This window comes from Bufo bufo, chromosome 11 (assembly GCF_905171765.1).
Source record: "Bufo bufo chromosome 11, aBufBuf1.1, whole genome shotgun sequence".
Lineage (NCBI taxonomy): Eukaryota > Metazoa > Chordata > Amphibia > Anura > Bufonidae > Bufo > Bufo bufo.
In genome coordinates this window covers 11501772-11529043 of record NC_053399.1, presented here as the reverse complement: position 1 = coordinate 11529043, position 27272 = coordinate 11501772, and the positions used below count along the sequence as shown (strand labels likewise).

Below are 27272 nucleotides of genomic sequence, written 5' to 3'. Positions count from 1 at the left end.
GTCACCGGCACTGAGGGGCGGGATTTAGCGCTGCCCTAGCCAGTAAAACAGCTAGGGCAGCGCTAAAGCCCGCCCATCAGAGCAGGTGACGTCACTGAACACACGTCCGGGCGGAAGTTTCCGCCCGGCAGTGCGTTATGATAAACAAAAGAGCCCGTGCCCTGCGCGATTTAGCGCAGGGCAAGGGAGCGCATCAGAGCTTGAGATGCTCCGATGCTAGCCTCAGGGGGGCTGTCTGGGTGAAAATAAGGGTATGTCCGGGTTCAGCTCTGAACCTGGACAACCCCTTTAGGGCTCATGCACACAAACTTATTTTCTTTCTGTCAGTTACATTTTCTTGCGGACCGTATGTGGAACCATTAATTTCAATGGGTACCCCAACAAAACGGAAGCTACTCCGTGAGCATTCAGTTTCCGCATGTCCGTTCTGCAAAGAAATAGAACATGTCCTATTATTGTCCGCATTACGGACAAGGCTAGTACTGTTCTATTAGGGGCCGGCTGTTCTGTGACATATGGAATGCACACGGACGTCATCCGTATTTTTGCACACTGCAAAATACATAAGGTCGTGTGCATGAGCCCTTAGTCATCAAAGCCCTGTGGCTGCCAAGGCATGCTGGGAGTTGTAGTTTTTCAACGGCTAGAGAGCCACATGCTGGAGACAGCTGCTCTTAAAGGGCATCTGTCAGCAGTTTTGACCTCTTGAGCTCTACTGTTACATGTGCGCTTGGCAGCTGAAGGAATCTGTGTTGGTCCCACGTTCATATGTGTCCGCCCCACATTGTTGTATTTTTTTTTTTATTATATGCAAATGAGCCTCTAGGAGCAACGGGGGCGTTGCCTTTACTCGTAGTGGCTCAACTCTCTCTGCACTTTGCCACGGCCAGGCAGTCAAAAGGTCATTACACTTGCCCTGTCAAAGTGCAGAGGACGCGGCAGTTACAGAGAGAGCTGAGGCTCTAGGTGTAACGGCAACGCCCCCATTGCTCCTGGAGGCTCATTTGCATATACTAAAACATCATTTTTCTCAGCAATGCGGGCACATATAAACATGGGACCAACACGGATGCCTTCAGCTGCCAAGTGCACATGTAACAGGTCCGGTGTCATCAGTCTGCCAGATTTTTAAAGGGGTTGTCCTGTTACAACTTATCACCTTGTACTTTGCAGTCCCATAGAGTTGAACAGATCAGTGGACACGACACTCCATTCAAATGGGGGAACACGGACCCCATTCTTGTGACCGGTGGTAGAATCCCTGCTGATCAGAAACTTTAATATACCGCCATCCTGTAAGTTGTTGTAATGGGACAACACCTTTACATGAAGACCATTTCCAGAGATACTTTGTTTTTCTTTTTAGCTGCACTAAAGTAGTAAAAAAAAAAAAAAAAAAAAACTTTGCAAAAGTATACACCCCCTAATCACTTTAATGACAAACATGTTAAATTGCATATGTAGAAACGTCTGCAAGATTGATCAAAAATGAAGGAGAATTTGCTCAGGGACTTCAGTGGAAATCCAGGACGCTGAGTAGCAATATCCGGGTCCTGCACTCGGCCCCTCAAGACCCAGACCGTTAATTTGTGACTAAGCGCCGTTGTGTTCCCGCATCTGTTTGCTTCTTTACTAAAGCCGTCATGAAGTGTTAATCAATAGTGCTGCCCATAGAGGGGATGTGGTAACTTAGCAACACTGTCAAATCCAGTCCACGAACCGTCCAGTCATTACAATGTGATTGCACCCATGTACGAGCGCGCCGTCCGAGGCGCCAATATTTTTTCACATATTGATATAGAGATTTGCAAACAAGTGGAAGTCTAGGCAATTTCAAAAAATCCAGGAGAAAACAAAGTTCTTGTCATACAGAATCACACCGCAATTACAGCTGTTCCGTGCCGTTGCCCCTAGCGAGCGAAATTGCAAAGGTTGTTTATTAAAGAGCATGAGGGCGTACATACGAAAATCAGAAGCTTGAAGGGGATGTCTGAATTTTGTGATCAGGTTGTTTTTTCTGTATATAGCTAGATTGCTCCTTTTTTCTGATACAGAGTTCCAAATCCCCGACGTAGAATTAAATGATAAAATCCTGGCCATTTGTAGTCACCACTAGGGGGAGCTGGCTGCATACTGTCATTGTGTCAGCAGTTCTGCCCCCTCAAGAGGTAGATAGGTGTTTGCCGCATTTCCAAACTTTCCATTGAAGAGGGTGAAATCCGCAGCTAAAACTGCAAACGTAATTCACAGGCTGCAGATTTAGAAATCCGCAGGAAAGTGTACATGAGATTTGTGTAATCTCATACATTTTGCTGGTACGGGAATCCGGCCAGGAAAAATAACAAAAAAAAACGTATTCTGCGCGTGCAGGTGGTCTTATGGTGCTGCAATTGGTCACTTCTGAACTGATGGATTCTGACCTCTCCCATGAATGACGACCAGGAGGCCAATAGAGCGGATACTCGGAATAGACGGGAGTGTTCAGTGCAGAGAAGTTGGGAACATTCTACATGAAGGAACCACAATCACCGCTTCGGGGGGCATTAAAGGGTCTATTCTCAGTCATGCAAGAAGCATGAGCACCCACTGTGGTATGTCCATCAGCTTCACCCCTCTACCACCAGCTTACAACTCTGTCTGCAGTAAGCTCCCCCTAGTGGTTGCTTCAGGTAGGCAGAATTTAATACAGGTCAGAAGTAGGGATGAGAGAATTTCATGTTATGAAATTCGTTTGGTGGTAAAAGCAGAATTGCTCCCCTGCATAACGGAAACGGGACGGATCCGTTATGCAGGCCATAGACTTCTATTATGACGGAATGCCTCTAAAGGCCTTCCGTTATGCATTCGGTCATAGAATTGCGTTATGGTCCGTGGTAACTGAATCCATAATGTAATTCTGCAAACTAATTTCAAAATATGAAATTCACTTATCTCTAGTCAGAAGGCGTTAAACAAACAAAAAAACAACAACAATTTTTACCTTCACCAATCCCCCCTGGTCTTATGATCGTAGACGTGAATGCCTGTGTCCGGCAGAGACTGGGAAGTGAAGAGCAGCGACAGGCATTGTGAGAGATGCCGTGTTTTTAACCCGTTCTGACCAGTATCGTACGTTAGAACTTTGCAGACATCCACAATATTACCGCAGTACCACAGTCCGCCGGATCCAGGAAATGACGAGTGTTTCACGTTTCGTCTTATAATTCCTTAAACATTCCCAGAAAATATTCCCATTCATCCACACTGGGATTATTCATGTTCTTAACTCAAAACAGTCCTGTCTGCGCTTCCACCTAAAACCACAATGGAGTCAGCCCGCGCTGAAGACGCCAGTGATGTAAAAATATGACGTTTCTAGGTTTTTGCGTCGCCAAAATGTTCGCATGAATTTAGTTTAACCATAGAGGTCTGTAAGTTATATCCTAGGAACCAAGTAACAGCAATTTCCTGCATAACTGTGCCCATATGGATCAGTGTTCCACAAGGTGAGGCAAAACGACAGCTCTGGTCGAATTGACAGCCATAGCACTTCAGGGATGCTGGGAGTTGTAGTTTTGCAGCAACTAGATTGCCACAGGTTGGGGATTCATTTGAAGCCTTATACCATTCAAAACCTAAAATGTAGGGTAAGCAGCTCTCTTTAAGGGTCCATTCACACGTCCGTTTTTTCTTTCCTGATCTGTTCCGTTTTTTCAGGAACAGATCTGGACCCATTCATTTTCAATGGGTCCTGGAAAAAAACGGACAGCACAATGTTCCGTATGTCCGTTTAAATATAAAACATGTCCTATTCTTTTCCTGAAAAATCGGATCCTGGTACAACGCAAAGTCAATGGATCCGCAAAAAAACGCAAGACATTCGGATGTCATTACGTATGTCATCCGTTTTATACGGAATCCGTTCCTGGAAATTACATTTTAAATTTTTTTTTTTTTTTAAGAAATCCAAACAACTTTATTTGCTTATTGAAATTTATACATGTTTCCGTTTTTTGCGGATCCGCAAAAAACGGATGACATACGGAAACATTTTCAGAAACAACGGATCCGCAAAAAACGGACAGAAAATCGGATTATAGAAAAATACTGACGTGTGAATGTAGCCTAAAAGGGTTGTCCCATGATGACAAATTATCCCCTATCCACAGGTTAGGAGAAAAGCGTCTGGGGGGGGGTCGGACTACTGCGGCTCCTGACAATCGTTAGAACTGGGGCCCTTGTGACCTGTTTAATTGGAGGGGCAGGCGCGCAGTCCAGGAAGCTGAGATATAAGGGGTTGTTTGCTGTACAGTGTGAGAACCCCAAACCAAATCTCTCTGGTGAGACAACAGCCAGGAATTCGTTTTCCTTGATGTAACGCTTTCAGATCTAATGCAAAATGCAAGATTTATCGATCCTTTGACGTAGGGGTCTCCAGCAAAACTTCAACTCCCAGCATGCTTTGTTTCTTACAGTTCCACCCTTGTCTATGGGCTGCGTCTGATATTGCAGCTCATCCCCATGCGAATGCTACAATTACCAGGCACAGCCAATGGACAGGACTGGTGGGGTTTACTGTGTACGTACATTGCTCCACCTGGACCTCCTACAATTTCCCACCCCATTATTGGAAGCAATGAAAGCTTCCCCCCCCCCTTTTTTTTTTCTCTACAGGATCTGAAGAGAATGCCATACTGACCCTTTATATATATATATTTTTTTAAGACGATGGGTTAGTCTAAAAGCCCCTGTGCATCTTTCTACAGTGAAGGGGGTCCTTATGGTTTAGGCTTAAAGAGGACCTTTCACCTGTATAAACTATGGTAACTGAGTATGCTGACATGTAGAGCGGCGCCCGGGGATCTCACTGCACTTACTATTATCCCCGGGCGCCGCTCCGTTCTCCCGTTATAGGCTCCGGTACCTTTGCTTCTTAAGTTATAGTAGGCGGTGTCTTCCCTTGTCCTGTGGGCGTCTCCTTCTCCTAGGCTGCAGCGCTGGCCAATCGCAGCGCACAGCTCACAGCCTGGGAGGTTTTTTTCTCCCAGGCTGTGAGCTGTGCGCTGCGATTGGCCAGCGCTGCAGCCTAGGAGAAGGAGACGCCCACAGGACAAGGGAAGACACCGCCTACTATAACTTAAGAAGCAAAGGTACCGGAGCCTATAACGGGAGAACGGAGCGGCGCCCGGGGATAATAGTAAGTGCAGTGAGATCCCCGGGCGCCGCTCTACATGTCAGCATACTCAGTTACCATAGTTTATACAGGTGAAAGGTCCTCTTTAATGTACACGACCATATTTTGTAGCCAAGGCTGATCTGCATTTTTTGCGGATCGCACACAGAACCATTCATTTCTATGCGCCGTCTGCACCACATTTATGGATTCATCATTTGGCTGATTGCCATCATTTCTTCCTGTCGTTATGAAGCCCACATTTTGACAATCTCCACATACAGGAGATGTGATTATCTTCTCACACCTGCCATTTACATTGACAGGAGATTTCTATGCTAAACATTTCCTTTCTTCAAGCGGTTTACACTTCCTTCCTATCTCCAGGCCATGGACAGGTGAGGTAGAATGATCCCTATCTACAAGGCTTGTCCAGGCAGAGGACGACCACGGCACATTGCGAGCGGTGAGTATCCAGGTGTATGTATAGTGAGTGGGGAGTTATTAGGAATCATTTCATCTTTGAAAGAGTTATTAAAAAACTAAACGGTATATGGATATAGGCCAGAAGGGTCCAAGACTGCACATGGTTTTAAAGGGAATGTGTCATCAGTAAATGACCTATAGTTTAAAGGGGTTTTCCAAGATTTTCTTACTGATGACCTATCCTCAGGGTAGGTCATCAGTATCTGAGAGGTGGGAGGTCCGACATCACTGCCAATCGGCTGCTTGAGAAGGCACCGGCCCTCTCTCTGCTTTTCCTAGGCAGTGACGACACGTAACGTTCATGTGTCACGTGGCCTAGGAGCAGCTCAGCGCCATTCACGTGAATAAGGCTGTGCGCGATACCAAGCAGGGCCACTATACAACTGGTCTGTGGGGGTCCCAGACGTTGGAACCCCACTAATCAGATACTGATGAAATCTCACAAAAACCCTTTTGAATCGTGTTTTTATGTTAAACTTTTATACAGTATATATTTCCATTATACATTTTGCTTAGGATCCAGCCCTGGTTTTCATGTTAAAATACAGATATAGAATATTGACCAAATCTGTTACTCAGGATCAGTACAGGATAAGTAATGTATGTACACAGTGACTGCACCAGCAGAATAGTGAGTGCAGCTCTGGAGTATAATACAGGATGTAACTCAGGATCAGTACAGGATAAGTAATGTATGTACACAGTGACTGCACCAGCAGAATAGTGAGTGCAGCTCTGGAGTATAATACAGGATGTAACTCAGGATCAGTACAGGATAAGTAATGTATGTACACAGTGACTGCACCAGCAGAATAGTGAGTGCAGCTCTGGAGTATAATACAGGATGTAACTCAGGATCAGTACAGGATAAGTAATGTATGTACACAGTGACTGCACCAGCAGAATAGTGAGTGCAGCTCTGGAGTATAATACAGGATGTAACTCAGGATCAGTACAGGATAAGTAATGTATGTACACAGTGACTGCACCAGCAGAATAGTGAGTGCAGCTCTGGAGTATAATACAGGATGTAACTCAGGATCAGTACAGGATAAGTAATGTATGTACACAGTGACTGCACCAGCAGAATAGTGAGTGCAGCTCTGGAGTATAATACAGGATGTAACTCAGGATCAGTACCGGATAAGTAATGTATGTACACAGTGACTGCACCAGCAGAATAGTGAGTGCAGCTCTGGAGTATAATACAGGATGTAAATCAGGATCAGTACAGAATTGTAGACCACCAATCTATATAAAAATGCAGCAGCCATGTAACTGTATGAACCTTTATTTACAACACATTTAGTCTTCAGGTATGAAACACACGTAAAATATAACAACTAGTTTACAGAGAACATCTATAACAAAACGTACAAAGAGAATCTGGTTCTGCAACCAAAGACTACAACTAAATTAAGGATGTGCATCTTAAAGGGGTTCTCACTGTGAACCCACTAAACCTTAAATAGGATTCATTCACTGAGAACTGATGGAAGGACCCTGGTTTCGGACGCTCCTGCTCACACAGTCCGTGTCTATAGGTGAGGGATGCATGTATGAACCGTACTGTGCAAGCACTCTCATCCATAGATGCGCTTAATGGAAAAGGACGCACCTGTTTAACCAACATTTTGCTCTTGGGGACAGAATGACTACATTGTGGGCTCTGTGTAGTAAACCCTGAAGCCACATAATTGGTTACAGCCTTGGCCCCTTTACAACAAGTAGTTGTCTCATCTCAAATGTACTGAAGCTTTCACAGCAGCGGAGCCAGTGCTGGGCAATAGCTGTTTTCCAGTGAGGTGGCATCTCTTCCCCCCTGACACATTGTGAATGGACCCGGAAAGACCACCTGCTCTTTCCCCTTAGGACGCATTCACACAGCTGTGGTGGAGAAAATCTCAGTCTTTCTTAAAGGCAAATGCAGAAAGCTTGTTATTTGCCGACTGGGCCAAAGGTTTGCGTTTTTTCACGGTATTGCTTTGATCCTGCGTCTCTCCATCTGGCCCTTCCTGAGATTCACGATGTTTTTGCTCTTCTCGTTTCCTCTTTTTTGGATCTGCAGAATCGTCTCCTTTGGCTTTTTCTGTCCACAGCTAATGAGAGAAAATGACAAATGACGTTCAGTAGAGCTCGTTCTGTATAATTAGACATTTCTGCAGCGCTGAAAGCACTGGCTTCACATGTGGTTTTGCTACTTGGCACATTTTACCCACACTGAAGTCAATGGTGAAAGAAATGCAATAGATAAACCTCTATCAGTCTGTAAAAAAAAATAAAAGATCTCAAAGTAAATGCAAATGTCCTTTATCTACAGGTAACATCAGGCTGCATCAGGACGCAGTGTGAATTTGGCCTTCGCCACGGAGAGGTTCAGCTGAAGAAACGTCCAGTTCTTTATGGCTTCAGTAATGACCGACATTAGGGTGTATGACCTCCCCCTACTGTACAATGCTTTAAAAGCTTAAAGGGTTATTCCCATCACAGACAAAGGGGGCATATCGCTAGGATATGTCCCCATTGTCTGATAGGTGCGGGTCCCACCTATGGGACCCGCACTAGAGATGAGCGAATCTCATGTTATGCGGACCATAACACAATGCCTTTAGAGGCATTCCGTTATAATAAAAGTCTATGGCCTGCATAACGGATCCATCCCGTTATGCAGGAGAGGACTCCCCTGCATAACGGAAACAGGACGGATCCGTTATGCAGCCCATGGACTTCTATTAGGACGGAATGGCTCTAAAGGCATTCCGTTATAGAATTGCGTTATGGCCCGTGGTAACGAAATCCAGAACGCAATTCTGCTTTTACAACCAAACAAAGCGTGAACGAATTTCAAAATCTGAAATGTGCTCATCTGTAACCCACACCTATGCCGAGAACGGAGCAGGGAGAGCGGTGGCTGGAGGACCCCAGAGTCCGGCCAACGCCAAAAGCTCTCCCCATACAAGTGAATGGAAGCGCAGCGCAGGGCCCTTCACCAACTTTCCACACTCCGTTCTATGTGTAGGTGCAGGTCCCGCACCTATCCTAGCAATATGCCCCCATTGTCTGTGATGGGAATACCCCTTTAATGCCTTTTTATGGAGGTTGTTAAGGGGTCCTATTCTACAGCATTATGTTTTTATGGATCTGTAGAATAAGCTCTACGCTGGTGTCCTGTGCTTCCCTGGAGCAGATGCCTGGTGGTCTAATGTAGGCCGAGCTGCTACTCTAATGTCCGTGATTGGAGGTGCCTCTGATCATGTATGGTCACTACTGAATGTGGCAATGAAAGCTATCCAGTAACACAGATCATAATGTATTAGCATTAAGAAAATATAAAGTGCTTATGTGCAGTGCTACTAATGCAGATATTAGTAATAGTAACATTTCCATATTGCACTTCACCATTGTGCAATGCATTGTGGGAGATGTAGGGTTCCAGCAGCAGACCGTGTGCTTATCCTTCATGGTAAGTCATTCCTATTACAGGCTGCTGTCTTTATCATCCATTCACCACCCATCAGGAAACTCAGATCTAGTTTACTTACCATCCTGTCTTCATTAGTTAGTGCCCTGAAACGGCTCATGCCCTCCCTAATAATCTCAGACTCGTCAAGTTCAGGATTTTCAGACAAGATACTCGGGCGATTTTCATCCAACCATAGCTGGAAGCCTGTTTTAGATCTGTAAAATGTATTGAGATCATGATGAATATTGTATAAAATGCCACTTGTGATTTGTACTAAATGCAACGTATTGTTAATGCAAAAAATATATAGTAAAAAAAAATACTGGATCGTAATAAAATACCAAAAATCTGGTAATTTCCGACCAAAGATTGCAATAAAAATGCATAAAGATCTATCTCTTATACATGCATAGAATACAGTCATAGGGTTGGCCTCGGCCGGCAGCAGCTATGGACAGGATCTGGACGTTACATTCCTGCTGATGCAACAACCAACAGGATTCCTCTTTTTTGTCTTTGATGTCTCCATTTGTCAATATTTCAATGTCCCTCTGCAGACGGTTCCACTTATACTTATTTATTACATGTGTTTTGCTCAGGCAGAAATCTGCTCCTCATTCAAGTGAATACAATTGTCTTGTTTATGAACAGAAGCAGAAGTCTGGAGCTGGAGGCAGAAGCGTTTTTTTAGCAGATTCTGGAAGAAAGTGAAGACCAGGAGGTCGAAAACCTTTATCGACAGGTGAAGCAAACATCTGTCATTATGTATATGTGGATGCACACCGGAGGGGGAGGGGAAGATTGCAGTGCTCTAAGCCGGCCGAGCAACGGCACGTAGTTTGTGACTTTTTTCGCACCACAAATACGGCCAGATCTACTGTAACATCAGGTTATGCCCCAAGTCGTCCTCCCCCAGGTGTGAGGCTGGGGCTACATGTCAATCCTTTCCAAGACTGAGGATCGCTGTGTAAGAAGTGCAGCTGTAGAAATAAATAGGGGTGTAGTGAGACTTGCAAGTTGTTTAAACTGCAATTCTGGGGTCGTGGCAAATTGAGAGTTAGGCCTCATGCACACGAACGTATTTTTTTGCGGTCCGCAAAAACGGGTCCCGTTTTTCCGTGATCCGTGACCGTGACCCTTGATTTTTGGAGGATCCACGGACATGAAAAAAAAGTCGTTTTGGTGTCCGCCTGGCCGTGCGGAGCCAAACGGATCCGTCCTGAATTACAATGCAAGTCAATGGGGACGGATCCGTTTGACGTTGACACAATATGGTGCCATTTCAAACGGATCCGTCCCCATTGACTTTCAATGTAAAGTCTGGAGTCCCTTTTATACCATCGGATCGGAGTTTTCTCCAATCCGATGGTATATTTTAACTTGAAGCGTCCCCATCACCATGGGAACGCCTCTATGTTAGAATATACTGTCGGATATGAGGTTTCACGATCTATATTCTAACACAGAGGCGTTCCCATGGTGATGGGGACGCTTCTAGTTAGAATATACTACAAACTGTGTACATGACTGCCCCCTGCTGCCTAGCAGCATCCGATCTCTTACAGGGGGCCGTGATCAGCACAATTAACCCCTCAAGTGCCGCACCTGAAGGGGTTAATTGTACTATCATATCCCCCTGTAAGAGATCAGGGCTGCCAGGCAGCAGACCCCCCCCCTCCCCAGTTTGAATATCATTGATGGCCAGTGCGCCCCCCCCTTCCTCCCTCTATTGTAATAAATCGTTGGTGGCACAGTGTGCGCCCCCCCCCCCCCCCTTCCTCCCTCTTTTGTAATAAATCGTTGGTGGCAGTGTGCGCCCCCCCCCCCCCCTTTCCTCCCTCTATTGTAATAAATCGTTGGTGGCACAGTGTGCGCCCCCCATCGGCCCCCCCTCCCTCTATAGCATTAACAACATTGGTGGCCAGTGTGCGGCCCCCCCCCCCCCGATCATTGGTGGCAGCGGGTTACTAGTAAAAGATTCATACTTACCTGGGAGCTGCGATGTTCGTGTCCGGCCGGGAGCTCCTCCTACTGGTAAGTGACAGTTCATTTAGCAATGCGCCGCACAGACCTGAGGCTGTCACTTACCAGTAGGTGGAGCTCCCGGCCGGACACGAACATCGGAGCAGCAGGTAAGTATGAATCTTCTACTATTGTACTATAGCTAAGTAACCATGGCAACCAGGACTGTAGTAGCGTCCTGGTTGCCATGGTTACCGATCGGAGCCCCAGCGATTAAACTGGGACTCCGATCGGAACCCCTGCTGCCACCAATGAATCTGGGGGGAGATGGGAGGCCACACACTGGCCACCAATGTTGTTAATGCTATAGAGGGAGGGGGGGCCGATGGGGGGCGCACACTGTGCCACCAACGAATAATTACAATAGAGGGAGGGGGGGGGGGGGGGGGGGGGGCGCACACTGTGCCACCAACAAATTATTACAATAGAGGGTGGGGGGGCCGCACTGGCCATCAATGATATTCAAACTGGGGAGAGGGGGTCTGCAGGGGGATATGATAGTACAATTAACCCTTTCAGGTGCCGCACCTGAAGGGGTTAATTGTGCTGATCACGGCCCCCTGTAAGAGATCGGGTGCTGCCAGGCAGCAGGGGGCAGTCTTGTACACAGTTTGTAGTGTATTCTAACAAGAAGCGTCCCCATCACCATGGGAACGCTTCTGTGTTAGAATATACTGTCGGTTCTGAGTTTTCACGAAGCGAAAACTCAGCTTTGAAAAAGCTTTATGCAGACGGATCTTCGGATCCGTCTGTATAAAAACTAACCTACGGCCACGGATCACGGATGCCAATCTTGTGTGCATCTGTGTTCTTTCACGGACCCATTGACTTGAATGGGTCCGTGAACCGTTGGCCGTGAAAAAAATAGGACAGGTCATATTTTTTTCACGCCCAGGAAACACGGATCACGGATGCAGCTGCAAAACGGTGCATTTTCCAATTTTTCCACGGACCCATTGAAAGTCAATGGGTCCGCGAAAAAAAAACGGAAAACGGCACAACGGCCACACACAACGGTCGTGTGCATGAGGCCTTACACTGCGACCCCCGTTTATAGCTCTGTCTGCAAGATCGCCGTGTAACCCCAGCCTTACCAGTAATGAGAGTCAAAAGCAGGAATGAAACCTAGAGAAAAAAAACAAAAAACTTCTGCCTCTTCAGTGTTTTGGCTTAAGAACACGGATGACAAATACTGAGCATGTGAAAGTGGCCTTAATCATTTCATATACATTTTTGTACCAGGATAATAAACCCATGTACTATGAGAAATGCAGGCAGACAGGAATATCAAAGCCTCTAAAGACAAAGGTCGTAGGGAGGGTCCCTGTGGGGGTGTTGTCCAGCCAATGGGAATGCAGGATTTGTGCCCTTAGGCTTCCAAATAATTCAAAAGCTTCAAAAGGCAAACAACCTCACTTCCTAGTGTGCATGTATGTAACCGAAAACTGAAAAAGAGAGAGAGAGAAAAGGCTTACTTTTTCTGTTGAATTATTTCCGGGGCAGAATTAGGCGTCGTCTGTTGTGTTGGATTTACTTTTTCTTGTATTTTCTTTGCAGTGGATTTAGGTTGGATATTCTGGAATAATGTAGCCTGACCCTGAAAGAACACAAGTTGCATGGTTTCAATTTTTTTTTATTTTTTGCAAACTAAAAAAGGACACAGTGCAGTCTACAGTGCTTAAAGGGGCATTCCGGTTTTCTGATATTGATAACCTGTCATCAGTATAAGGCCTCCTGCACACGACCGTTGTGTGCACCCGTGGCCGTTGTGCCGTTTTCCGTTTTTTTTCGCGGACCCATTGACTTTCAATGGGTCCGTGGAAAAAACGGAAAATGCACAGTTTTGCAGCCGCATCCGTGATCCGTGTTTCATGGCCGTGAAAAAAATATGACCTGTCCTATTTTTTTCACGGCCAACGGTTCACGGACCCATTCAAGTCAATGGGTCCGTGAAAGAACACGGATGCACACAAGATTGGCATCAGTGTCCGTGATCCGTGGCCGTAGGTTAGTTTTTATACAGACGGATCCGAAGATCCGTCTGCATAAAGCTTTTTCAAAGCTGAGTTTTCACTTCGTGAAAACTCAGAACCGACAGTATATTCTAACACAGAAGCGTTCCCATGGTGATGGGGACGCTTCTAGTTAGAATACACTACAAACTGTGTACAAGACTGCCCCCTGCTGCCTGGCAGCACCCGATCTCTTACAGGGGGCCGTGATCAGCACAATTAACCCCTTCAGGTGTGGCACCTGAAGGGGTTAATTGTACTATCATATCCCCCTGTAAGAGATCAGGGCTGCCAGGCAGCAGGGGGCAGACCCCCCCCCTCCCCAGTTTGAATATCATTGATGGCCAGTCCGGCCCCCCCTCCCTCCCTCTATTGTAATAATTCGTTGGTGGCACAGTGTGCGCCCCCCATCGGCCCCCCCTCCCTCTATAGCATTAACAACATTGGTGGCCAGTGTGCGGCCTCCCATCTCCCCCCCCCCCCCATCATCATTGGTGGCAGTGGAGTTCCGATCGGAGTCCCAGTTTAATCGCTGGGGCTCCGATCGGTAACCATGGCAACCAGGACGCTACTACAGTCCTGGTTGCCATGGTTACATAGCAATAGTAGAAGATTCATACTTACCGGCTGCTGCGATGTTCGTGTCCGGCCGGGAGCTCCACCTACTGGTAAGTGACAGCCTCAGGTCTGTGCGGCGCATTGCTAAATGAACTGTCACTTACCAGTAGGAGGAGCTCCCGGCCGGACACGAACATCGCAGCTCCCAGGTAAGTATGAATCTTTTACTATTGTACTATTGCTAGTAACCCGCTGCCACCAATGATCGGGGGGGGGGGGGGGGGGGGGATGGGAGGCCGCACACTGGCCACCAATGTTGTTAATGCTATAGAGGGAGGGGGGGGGGGGGGGGCGATGGGGGGCGCACACTGTGCCACCAACGAATTATTACAATAGAGGGAGGAAGGGGGGGGGGGGGCCGCACTGGCCACCAATGATATTCAAACTGGGGAGGGGGGGGGTCTGCCCCCTGCTGCCTGGCAGCCCTGATCTCTTACAGGGGGATATGATAGTACAATTAACCCCTTCAGGTGCGGCACTTGAGGGGTTAATTGTGCTGATCACGGCCCCCTGTAAGAGATCGGATGCTGCTAGGCAGCAGGGGGCAGTCATGTACACAGTTTGTAGTATATTCTAACTAGAAGCGTCCCCATCACCATGGGAACGCCTCTGTGTTAGAATATACTGTCGGAAATGAGGTTTCACGATCTAACTCATATCCGACAGTATATTCTAACATAGGGGCGTTCCCATGGTGATGGGGACGCTTCAAGTTAAAATATACCATCGGATTGGAGAAAACTCAGATCCGATGGTATAAAAGGGACTCCAGACTTTACATTGAAAGTCAATAGGGGCGGATCCGTTTGAAATGGCACCATATTGTGTCAACGTCAAACGGATCCGTCCCCATTGACTTGCATTGTAATTCAGGACGGATCCGTTTGGCTCCGCACGGCCAGGCGGACACCAAAACGACTTTTTTTTCATGTCCGTGGATCCTCCAAAAATCAAGGAAGACCCACGGACGAAAAAACGGTCACGGATCACGGAAAAACGGGACCCGTTTTTGCGGACCGCAAAAAAATACGTTCGTGTGCAAGAGGCCTAAGATGGGTTGGGGTCCATCTCTCAGCACCCCGCCGATCAGTTGTTTCATACAAGTGCTGCAGTCTCTACCTGCACTCTGTCTACCTTTCAATAAAGATTACAGCTGTTCGTCTAAAGTAGGGCTGGCCAACCTGTGGCTCTCCAGCTGTTGTAAAACTACAATTCCCACCATGCCCTGCTGTAGGCTGATAGTTGTAGGCTGTCTGGGCATACTGGGAGTTGTAGTTTTGCAACAGCTGGAGAACCGCAGGTTGGCCAGCCCTGGTCTAAAGCAGTGTTTCCCAACCAGTGTGCCTCCAGCTGTTGCAAAACTACAACTCCCAGCATGCCCGCACAGCCAAAGGCTGTCCGGGCATGCTGGGAGTTGTAGTTTTGCAACAGCTGGAGGCACACTGGTTGGGAAACACTGGTCTAAAGTATGAAGAGCTTTTTGGTTAAAGATGACCTGTCACCACAAAATGCAATCTGAAAGCACCATGTTATAGAGCAGGAGAAGCTGAGCGGATTCATACATATTTTGGTGCAAAAGATTCCGTTAAACCTGTGATTTGTACATTTATATCTCTGCTTTTTGTACCTCCAGTGAATACCTATCGGTACAGGGAGGAGGTGTTATCAGTGACTGGCAGCCATCTCTACATACACACTGAAGACTCCCTGTACCGATAGCTGCTCACAGGAGGTGGACAAAGCAAGGATATAAATGTATAAAATCCAGGCTTTACCGATTCTGTTCCCACAAAACAATACATCAATCTGCTCAGCTCCTCCTGCTCTATAACATGGTGCTTGCAGATTGCTTTAATTTTATGGTGACAGGTCCTCTTTAAACAGCATAAAAGTTGGAACTTTTCAGCCAAGGCCAGACACACACACCAACACGTTGAATGCGATAAACTCGCAGTGTGAGGTCCCGTTCTGGCCTCCGCTCCTCTGACAGGATCGAACAGCACTACATGCACACAAATGTTGTTTGTTTCGGTGTCCGTTCTGTTTTTTTTGCGGATAGGATGCGGACTCATTCATTTCAATGGGTCCACAAAAAATGTGCTGTCCGCATCAGTATGTCCGTTCCGTAGCCCTGCAAAAAAGATAGTGCATGTCCTATTTTTTTCTAGTTTGCGGACAAGTATAGGCATTATTACAATGGATCCGCAAAGAAAACAAAACAAACGGATGCCATACGGACGTCACTTTTTTTTGTGGACCGCAAAACACATACGGTCGTGTAGCCTTATACTGATTTATAACACTATGTAATCCTTAAGAGTCCTTGAAATGTACTGGATTAAGGCTACTGCACAGACGGATCTGCACCTATAATGCAAACGCTTGTATCCGTTCAGAACGGATTCGTTTGCATTACCATGATAATGCAAACGGATCAGTTTTGACTTACACTGAAAGTCAATTGGAGGTGTTTTGGTGTCTGCCTCCAGAGCAAACTGATGCATTCTGAGCGGATCCTTTTCCATTCAGAATGCATTAGGGCAAAACTGATCCGTTTTGGACCGCTTGTGAGAGCCCTGAACGGATCTCACAAGCGGACCCAGAAACGCCAGTGTGAAAGTGGCCTAAGGCTGTACCCAGCCCAGCGGTCGGCCAATTATGGATACAGGCTGTGTGCGTTACACATTTTGTGGAACAGAATTTCCTTTCCCGTTTAGAACTGTCCTATCGTTGTCAGTTTAACAGACAAGAATAGGACACGCTGTATTTTTTGGCGGGGCTGCAGAATGGACGTACGGATGCGGACAGCACAGGGTGTGCCTTCTGCATCTTTTGTGGCCCCATTGAAATGAACGGGTTCACATCCAACCCGCAAAAAATGTGGATTGGATGTAGACAAAAAACACAGTTGTGTGCATAAGACCTTACACAGACATAATGCTGAGAGAGTTGGACCCCGACAGATCTGATATATACGAAACCAGAATACCCCTTTAATAGATACAACTTATTCATCTGAAGAAGCTTTGCCACCTCTCCTGACAGATTTGTTTTACTAAATACTTGTATTATCCATGAAATAACTTTGGAGCAATTGTTTTGTAACTCTGTTGCACAATCCCTTTGTTGTTCCTCCTACAAACTTATAAGTAAATGACAGGTTGTTACAAGTTCAAAAATTGCAATTTAGTACATTTTAGTTACTAAAATAGGGACGTTGGGTCCTCACTTTGTGCTCAGTAAATTATACAGACTTTTATCATAAGCATAATATATAGTGTAGCGATTCACATTCTTCCTAAGCATCCATACAGCTTGTATTCATGAAGGCAGGAGAGGAGCTCGTCAGCATTAGAGGTGTCCCATAAAATGCCAAAATAAAAAAACATTTGACTGCGTCTCTGCTGCAGCCCAAATATGACGACTAATAAAAAAAAATCTAAAACGTCTAATGGCGCTGAGACACCTTAAATGCTTAAAGAGGACCTTTTATCGGTCCAAACATTGTGAACTAAGTATCATGATATGTACAGCGGCGCCCAGGGTTCTCACTGCACTTACTATTATCCCTGGGCGCCGCTCCGTTCTCCCGTTATGTCCTCCGGTATGTTCGGGGACTTGGTTATAGTAGGCGGAGACTGCCCTTGTTCTCCTGGGCGTGTCCTTCTCCCAGGCTGTAGCGCTGGCCAATCACAGCGCAGAGCTCACAGCCTGGGACGCCCAGCAGAACAAGGGCAGACTCCGCCTACTATAACCAAGTCCCTGAACATACCGGAGGACTTAACGGGAGAACGGAGCGGCGCCCAGGGATAATAGTAAGTGCAGTGAGATTCCTGGGCGCCGCTGTATATGTCATGATACTTAGTTCACAATGTTTGGACCAATGAAAGGTCCTCTTTAAGAGCAGATATAGCAGTACTTCAGAAAACACACCTGACCAGGGCAGACTTTTGCGGCCTCCAGCGACTATGGGTTGGTCGTGTGCTGGGATCGCCCTCTAGGGGCTCCAAAGGGGGAGTGCTACTCCTGCTCCATAAAAATCTAATCCACAAAGTGACATCTTCCTCGGAGGATCAGGAGGAAAGACTGTTACAAGTACATCTCTGCTCCCCATCCGAAACCCTGAGTATTTATAACATATACGGCCCAAATTACACCATTTCTGAATGTTTTGAGGATCTGAGAAACAGGCTACTTAAAGACCCAGTACCTTTCCAAATAGTGGTGGGAGATATGAGTGCGGTGATGATCCATGAGGACGATGGCCGTAGTTCCCTAGGTCGACAAATAATACCCAGACATAGACATGTTGATATAATTGACCTCTGAAGCCGGTTTACACGGCACATGGCGACAGTTCTACCCGGAGGGGAGAAAGTTCACCCATTTCTCAGCAGCACGTGATTCCTGGTCACGCCTAGAATACTTCTTGGTGACCGAGAACATTCTTCAAAATGCTCTCTATAGGCATAGGTGATCTAGTCATCTCTGACCATTCCCCAGGAACTATAGAAATTGCAGATAGTATCCCAAGAGACTTCATTTGGAGATTTCCATCTGATTTGGCCTCAAATGAGAATTTCTCAGAAATGCTGAATCATTGGTGGGGGGGATACTTATTTAGCCTCTTGCGAGCCACAATTGGCCTGGAGAGCGGGTAAGGCAGTGATACGGGGAAAGATCCTAGCCTACACAAGGGGTTAAAAAAAATAACACTTAGGAAACTGTAAGAACTAACACTCTCAGGGATTCCGATACAGAATTTCCATTGCGCCCATCTGCAAAAATGGTGCGAAACTAAAAGCGGAATATGATAGATGGCACAGACAAAAAGAGGAATTAGATGGGACACGGAGAGAAGCTCGCTTATTCAGATTCGGGGACAAATCGGGTAAACGCTTGGCATCTTTAGCATAGGGGATGAAAACTCCGTCATTAATCTCTTCATTAAATAACATACAAGGTATACTCTGCCATCAACCGAAAGAGAGAATTGAGATACTAAGAGATTATTATAAAAACCTTTATACAATACCGAAAGAGCGGAGAAATCCTGGCTAGAAAAAGTCTCTCAATGCCCCGAGTGTCACCCAAAGATCTGACGGTAATCTGCCAATCTGGAAATGGGAAAGCTCCCGGACCAGACGGCTATACCAATGAGTTCTATAAAATGTTAGCCCCAAAAATCTCACCAGTCCTCACAAACAAGCAAATACTACAGGGTCAACCAATACCACCAGACATAAACACAGCATACTGTATATCAAAGTACTCCCAAAACTTAGAATATCGTGCAAAAGTCCATTTATTTCAGTAATGCAACTGAAAAGGTGAAGCTAACATATGAGACTCATTACAGGCAGAGCGAGATATTTCAGGCCTTTATTTGTTATAATTTGGATGATTTTGGCTTACAGCTTATGAAACCCCAAAGTCTCCATTTTGAGGTCCCCTTTGCTCAGGGGGTACGGATTAATTAGCTGACTAGAGTCTGACACTTTGAGACGAGAATATTGAACCTTTTCACAAAATTCTAATTTTAAGCTGCATTAACAGTGCTCCAGATGGCGACCAAAATGGTCGCCAATTCGACTAAGAATTACAAAATGGCGACAAGACTTTGTAGCTTTCAAGGCTTTTTCTTCTGCGGTTCCTTTTACACTTAGCCGACGCGCTCCAGTGTCAGGAGAAAGCCCCGCCTACCCACTTTGCCATTGGCTGCCAGGTATAACCCGCGAACTACAATCTGCTGGTCTGGTAGGTGAGGAGAGCTCCTCCCACTGATTCGTCAGAGCCGCCCATTCACTGGAGACATGTCGGGGAGCTCCGGAGTCCTGTGTCCACTCCGTGCATTATAATTCATGTATAGTGTAATGCTCCCCCTGACACAACCTGATGCATTGCCTCAGGACTGTGCCTCTGCCGAGCACGATGCGGCCTCCACATACCAGGTAACGAGACTGGAACCTCTGTTCACAGCCATAGCCGCCCTCTGCCGTGTCTGATAGTCCGGTCACAGCCATAGCCGCCCTCTGCCCAGTCTGATAGTCCGGTCACAGCCATAGCCGCCCTCTGCCCAGTCTGATAGTCCGGTCACAGCCATAGCCGCTCTCTGCCGTGTCTGATAGTCCGGTCACAGCCATAGCCGCCCTCTGCCCAGTCTGATAGTCCGGTCACAGCCATAGCCGCCCTCTGCCCAGTCTGATAGTCCGGTCACAGCCATAGCCGCCCTCTGCCCAGTCTGATAGTCCGGTCACAGCCATAGCCGCCCTCTGCCCAGTCTGATAGTCCGGTCACAGCCATAGCCGCCCTCTGCCCTGTATGATAGTCCGGTCACAGCCATAGCCGCCCTCTGCCCTGTCTGATAGTCTGGTCACAGTCGCTGTAGTGGGTGACGCCCCTCTTCAGGACTAAGGTCCACATACACATTAGATGCCAGCGGCTGCACCCATGGACTCCTGTCTGCTTCCCTTGCATTATGTTAAATGGTCATGTGATGCAAAGGAAGCAGATCTCCATTGTAGCCAGTGATTGTCTTGATGCCAATGCAGTCTAACGTTTTCATAGAGAAACCCAAGATAAGCAGCGGAGGCCGGGAAGCGAATGAGCCAGCACCTAGGGATTACCAACGTGAATCTGGCTAGTCTGACAGGTCATGGGAATGAGTGCACAACCCCTTTAACAGCTTAGAAAACTGCATGCTCCTAAGCATCCCAGCTATATTATATGTATTTTAGATTTGGCGAATAAAAATTACATTTGGCTCCTAAATTTTTCAGGTTAGGAGCCAATGGCATCTTGATATTTTTTTTTAGTCTGGAGCCCTGATTAATGCAATTCTTTTTCATTTGCATTACTGAAATAAATAGACTTTTGCATGATAGTCAAATTTTTTGAGTTTCACCTGTATAATCACATCCCTCTACTGTTCCCCCTTAGCTAGGATCTCCACTCCAGGTCACAGGCTTTCAGTTTACAAAAAGGCACTAGACAGGGCTGCCCTCTTTCGCCATTATTATTTAACCTAGCCCTGGAGCCACTTTCTACAGCAATAACTATCTAAAACATATAGAAGGTATTGCCATTGGCAAACAGGTGCTCAAACACGCTTTATTTGCCGATGATGGTTTCTAGTGCATCCCCATAGGGACCTCCTGGCTTTAGTCGAACTTCTCTCTCAGTTTGGCTCAATGTCAGGTTTCAAAGTAAATATGACCAAATGTGAACTACTAGACCTGTCGACATCTCAATCCATTCACAAAAGAAAATTACATGACATACCGGTCACCATAGCGACCCAGTGTTTCAAGCACTTGGGAATACGAATAGGGAAGACTCCAGAATCCCTATATACACTAAATTATCCCCCATTATTAAAAAAAAAATATACTCAGAACTTAAATCCTGGTCCTGCCTGTTACGTTCCTGGGAAGATGTCACTTACTGAAAATGATAGGTTTTAGTAAACTTCTATGCAAACCTTACCAATCCTATTGAAACCTGCTGATGTTCAGCTACTCCTAAAGGCTTTCCGGTCATTTGTTTGGCAGTCCAGACGATGCTGAATATCTTTGACTACATTGACCAGGCACAGAAGCAGAGGTGGCATAGGGGTTCATAAATCCTTATAAATTACCTGCTTAGGTTTTGCCTTTGGAGCAAGAGGCTTTATGACCGGGGAATCAGACTTGCTTGAAGACTGGTTTCCAGCAGCAGGTGTTTTCTTTGTTAATTTACTCATGTTATCTAGGATGCGGGATGAGCTGCCTGCCATCGCTGGGCTCTTCTGACTTGCAGATACCTTTTAAGACAAATATTAATTTTCATTTGGCACAAAACAGTTACCTTTTAGCACGGCTTTGTAACGAAAAAAATAAATCTCAGGCAAAACACTGCTTCAGAATATAGTAAATAAAGGGCCCAATATATTTTATGCTCTTTACTGACAAGATCACTGATGTATTTGAAAGCTTCAATATGAGATTTCTTTACCATGATAGCGTGACTCATCCTTCCTGACATTATCTAGTCCAATAACATGTGACGCGATTCCCTTGTACGCAGATCCACAGGTAAAGTTCAAAATATCCGACCTGTTGTTTCCTTCCCTATTCACCCTACAATATGTCTGTCTATCTATCAGTAGTTTTGTCCCGATTTGACCAAGAAAGCAAAAAAAAAAAAAAAAAGATATCCACCTTAGGGGTAAATTCACACAAAGCAGTGTGCAAGACCCATTCAGACGAATAAGGCCTCATGTACACGGCCGTGTTCCACGGCCAAGAGCGGTCTGGTATGATCTATACTAGTGTATTACTGTAGTGGAGCGGACAGTGTCATAGCAACCAATGACGCCGTGCGCTCCTGCTGTCAGCAGGAATCCCGGCCGGGTTACCACGGACCGATCTCGGCCATGGAACACGGCCGTGTGCATGAGGCCTAAGACGTAGAAATTTATACAACACATCTGCCATATGCAAGTATTTCATAAAGAAAACAGATGATAAAAGTTATGGCATTGTTTTAAATACATACAAGGTCATACCTTAAAAGGGTTAACTCTGCCTTGGTTGCTAGACACGATTGTACCTTTGCAAAAAAATAAATTAAAAATAAATATATATATATATAAAAGTCATAATAATAGTGCAGTGGAAATTGAGCAGAGATTTTCCATCAATCCAGTTAGGACATGTCAATCAGATCGGAGGGGGTAGTCTGCACCTGGCGGTGACCTCTATTCATTTCACACACTGCTCCTGCACGGACGTCCTATCCACCAATAACGTGGAACCAGACCCCCTCGTTAAGCACTGGCATACGGGGGTTCTCAACCATCAGAGCCCCTTGTGTACAGCACTTCTAAAGGACATGCCGTAAAAGTGATTAGTAGGAAAGATCTTTGAAAATGAAGAATATGTCAAGCAGCGTTACAACTAAAAGGGTACTTACCGGATTTTGAGGTAGGTTGTTCAGGTGAAGTGATAGTTTTGCTGAAAGGATTGGTAGCTGTAAAAAAGAAGGATATTTGACAACTGAATAGATAATAAAGTGGACAGAATCGGGACGGCATCTTCCCCGACTATAAAACCTAAGCCTGTTGTATTGCCCTTCGATATAATAATGATCAAATACATGATTTATTAAAAAAGATATTTCGAGTGATGATCGCAAATGTACATGGGGGGGGGGGGGGGGGGGGAACGGATCTGTGCAACAAGTCTGCAGAGAGAGGTTTGCATTTAGGCTCGGGCTACACAGCGACATTTGTCACAGTCAAGTTGTGCGAGATTTTTTATAATGACAGTCTATGGTGTTATGCTGCGACTGTCGCACAAAAATCCACCCAAGTTGCATTTTTTTAGTGACTGTCATGCCGCAGTGCAACCTGCGGGCCCCTCCAGCTGTTGCAAAACTACAACTCCCAGCATGCTGTAATAGCTGTAGGCTGTGCAGGCATGCTGGGAATTGTAGTTTTGCAACAGCTGGAGGGCCGCAAGTTGGGCATCCCTGCCACAGACTGTCATTATAAAAAATGTACCCACAGTGTACCCTATTGCCACACGTCGTTGTGTAGCTGTACCCTTACTGGACAGTACTTGGATGTGCTGCTAAGGTTGGTAATTAACAGCACTTCCTGTTCTAACCTTTAGGCCTTATTCACACGTCCGTTGTTTCTTTCCTGATCTGTTCCGTTTTTTGCGGAACAGATCTGGACCCATTCATTTTCAATGGGTCCTAAAAAAAAAAAAAATCAGACATTGAGCTGTCCGTTTTTTTTCAGGACCCATTGAAAATGAATGGGTCCAGATCTGTTCCGCAAAAAACGGAACAGATCAGGAAAGAAACAACGGACGTGTGAATAAGGCCTTAGGCTGGATTTACACATGCAGTGTATAATGCAGTTTTCTGAGGTTGAAAAAAAATAAATAAATAAAAAAAAAATGTCCATCTAGATCAGGGGTAGGCAACCTCTGACACTCCAAGCTGTTGTGAAGCTACAACTCCCAGTATTCTCAGAACTCCCATAGAAATGAATGGAGCATGCTGGAAATTGTAGTTTCAGAACAGCTGGAGTGCTGAAGGTTGCTGACCCCTGATCTAGATACAACCTACAATTCTACTGGCTCACACATTTACTAATGTGAGTGCACCTGAGATCTTGGTGTAAACTGTGCCAAAAGGTGGTGCAATTTGGCGCATCTGGGTTCAGAAAAATTTTCTGCATCAGTCTTAACAGGGGGACAGGCAGGGCCTAGTATGCAACATTTGGCACCAAAATCGTGCCCCAATTCTGGTGTAAAATTCTGTCTCACTTTAAGCCAACCAACAGTTTTTATAGAGTTAGACAAGTGTGCCTAGCCAGGCACCAAATGTATCACTCAGCCTGAGCCCCTGTGATAAATTTGGTGCAGGTCGAGACAGTCTGTCTACGCCATCTATTGTATTAGTAAATCTGCCTCACTATGTTGCATTAATAACAATGAGGTAGACACAAATCGCCCCAAAAAAATTCTTCCCAATTCCAAATCTGCCAAATCAGTAAATCCCTGGATCATCATCTAGTATGCAAAAGACAGATGTATCTGCTCTTCCTATGTAATCTATTTTATTTTAATTGGATCTAGTAATGAGCGAATCGATTCATCTAATTAGCAAGAGTTCTTCATCTGGTAGAGGCGGTCCCCAGAGGTGAAGAAGCATCCAACGGCATTCTGATGGACAGGACCGGACATCTCACTGGCCCTGTCAATCTTGCGCAAGCACAGAGGCTCTGCTTCTGGAGCAGCGACTGTTCATGCAAGGGCAACGTCTGGCCTGGTCAATCAACAGGCAGGTGGGCACTTTCTCCCCTGTGGAGACAGACCCTCACAAATGAAGACATCTTGCTAATGAGATGACTCAGTTTGGTCATTGCTAATTGGATCCTTTCTTGGTTTGGCTTAACCACCTCCCGTCCGCCCATAGACTAAAAACGTCCGGGAGGTGGTTCTATATCTCTGAATGGACGTTCCTGAACGTCCATTCAGAGATGGCAGCTGCACGCTAATCGTGCAGCTGCAGATCGGGTTGCCCGCTGTCGGTGACAGCAGGGCAACCCTTAGAGAAGGCAGGGACAGTGCCCAGGTGTCCCTGCCTTCTAGCGCTTCCTGTTCCGGTGGTCATGTGACCGCCGGGGCCGGGAAAGTACAGGAGCTGTTTGGTCTTTCACAGACATCGATCAGCCCTGCACTGAGGCTGTACAGCGCAATATACTGCTGTACAGCCTCTCTGGGGGGTGTTTTTGACCTGTAACTGGGGCTACTATGTCAGCCCCAGTTACAGGAGAAATCAACAGTTAAAAAAGAAAAAAAAAAAGTGAAGTTAAATGTCCCCCAAAGGTCTTGTATGACCTTATGGGGGACGAAAAGTGTAAAATAAAAAAATAAAAAATAAAGTGTTAAAAAATGTTAAAAATAGAAAGAAAAAAAGAAATAAAATAGACATATTTGGTATTGCCGCGTCCGTGACAGTCGGTTCTATAAATAAATCACATGATCGACCAAGTCCGATAAACACCATAAAAAATTAAATAAAGACTGTCAAAAAAAGCGCCATTTTTGTCACTTTACATCACAAAAAGTGCAACACCAACTAATCAAAAAGGCGTATGTCCCACAAAATGGTACTAATAAAACAATCACCTAATCCCGGAAAAAAAAATTAGCCCCTAAATAAGAAAATCGCTCAAAAAATGCTATTATTGTGTAAAACTTAAATAAGAAAAAGTATACATATTAGGTATCGCCACGTCCGTAACGATCTGCACTATAAAAATGTCTCATGACTTAACCCCCTCAGGTAAACGCTGTAAAAATAAATAAATAAAAACTGTGCTAAAACAACCAATTTTGTGGTCACCTTGCCCCATAAAGTGTAATAATGAATGATCAAAAAATCATATGTACCCAAAAATAGTACCAATAAAACTGGCACCTTATCCCCTAGTTTCCAAAATAGGGTCACTTCTTGGGAGTTTCTACTGTCAGGGGGGCTTCAAATGGGACATGGCATCTAAAAATCATGTGGCGCTCTTTTTCTTCTGCGCCCATACAGCAGTTTATGACCACATGTGGGGTGTTTCTGTAAACCGCAGAATCTGGGTAATAAATATTGAGTTTTGTTTGGCTGTTAACCATCGATGTGTTAAAGATTTTTTTTTATTAAAATGGAAAATCAGCCAAAAAAGTGAAATTTAAAAATTTGATCTCCATTTTCCTTTAATTCTTGTGGAGCGCCTAAAGGGTTAACAAAGTTTGTAAAATCGGTTTTAAGTAACATGAGGAGGTGTAGTTTCTACAATGGGGTCATTTATGGGGGTATCCACTATGTAGGCCCCACAAAGTGACTTCAGACCTGAACTGGTCCTTTGGGGGGTGACAGAAGCCCTTTAAAGTCATTTTTCATTTTTGGGCTAATTAAAATCCTTAGGGCTGTTTCACACGAGCGGATGCCGTGCGTGGCATCCGCTCCGTGAAAGAGTGCCAAGACCCGATGCAGACTGCAGAGGCACGGAGCATTAACATGACTGATAATGCTCCGTGCCTCTCTGTGATCTCTTTACTACGAAATCACAGTAAAGAGTGTTCCAAAGTTATTACCACATAAAGTGAGATATGTCAGATTTTCAAAATTAGGCCTGGTCAGGAAGGGGGCAAATGGCCCAGATGTGAAGTGGTTAAACTGCATAAAAAATGCATGTATAAACCAAGCTATAGGCCAGTTTCACACAAGCGTGTTTGGTCTGGGAAACACCTTCTGTATGATAACTGCATTTCCCAGAACACACAGCATCACAGTGACTTCTGACGCTGTCAGTTCTTGCCTGACCGTGGACCTATTGTACTCTGCTCACATAATGCCACGATGACAGTATAGCAGGCCCACAGTAAAGCAAGAACTCACAGTATCATGTCATGATGATGCTGGGAGAAAGGAGCAGTGTTCTGTCTGGGAAATGCAGACATCACATGGAGCGTGTTTTCCGGACCAAACACGTTCATGTGTCCTGGCCTATAGCTGGGGACACACAACCAGGTATCGATTTTTTTTGACCAAATCCAGAAGGAACAGTATAAAGGGAGAACCGATACTGCTCTCTTTTGGATCCAGTCATACAAAAACTGCATGGGGGATTCCAGTCTTGAATCACTTCAGGCTTAATCCAGAGCTGCATTCACAATTCTGCAGATCCATGAGCTGTTTAGGACTGTGACTGTTAATTGGTTCTATCGGCGGACATGTCACTATAGCTCTGGAGTATGTATAAGCCATATAACTCAGCGTCCGTGATAGATATGTAATGCAATTTATGTATTCATGCCCGAATAGACTAATTCTACACATATATTGAGAAAGTATAGGGAAAGCAGAACCTACGTTTTTATAAGCAGGTCTAGTGATGCTATATGTAAATCATAGTTATTTAAGGGCTGATCCCATCTCATGAAGTGATGGTGGATCACCAGGATCTTGCCAC

The 27272-nt window shown here is 45.5% G+C and overlaps 1 protein-coding gene across 3 annotated transcripts in view; it reads right to left on the bottom strand.

The window, feature by feature from the left end:
• Positions 1–6919: 6919 nt before the first annotated feature.
• The window catches only part of WDHD1 (WD repeat and HMG-box DNA binding protein 1), a 153218-nt gene continuing 132865 nt past the window's right edge, over positions 6920–27272 (bottom strand). For all 3 annotated transcript variants that reach the window (XM_040411516.1, XM_040411515.1, XM_040411517.1), the window contains 6 exons: positions 22706–22762; positions 22299–22342; positions 21390–21554; positions 12599–12720; positions 9181–9316; positions 6920–7737 (listed from right to left, as the gene is read on the bottom strand). In XM_040411516.1, the coding sequence (XP_040267450.1) occupies positions 7543–7737; positions 9181–9316; positions 12599–12720; positions 21390–21554; positions 22299–22342; positions 22706–22762 (719 nt within the window). In that variant the 3' untranslated portion in view covers positions 6920–7542. The remainder of the gene's footprint in view (positions 7738–9180; positions 9317–12598; positions 12721–21389; positions 21555–22298; positions 22343–22705; positions 22763–27272) is intronic.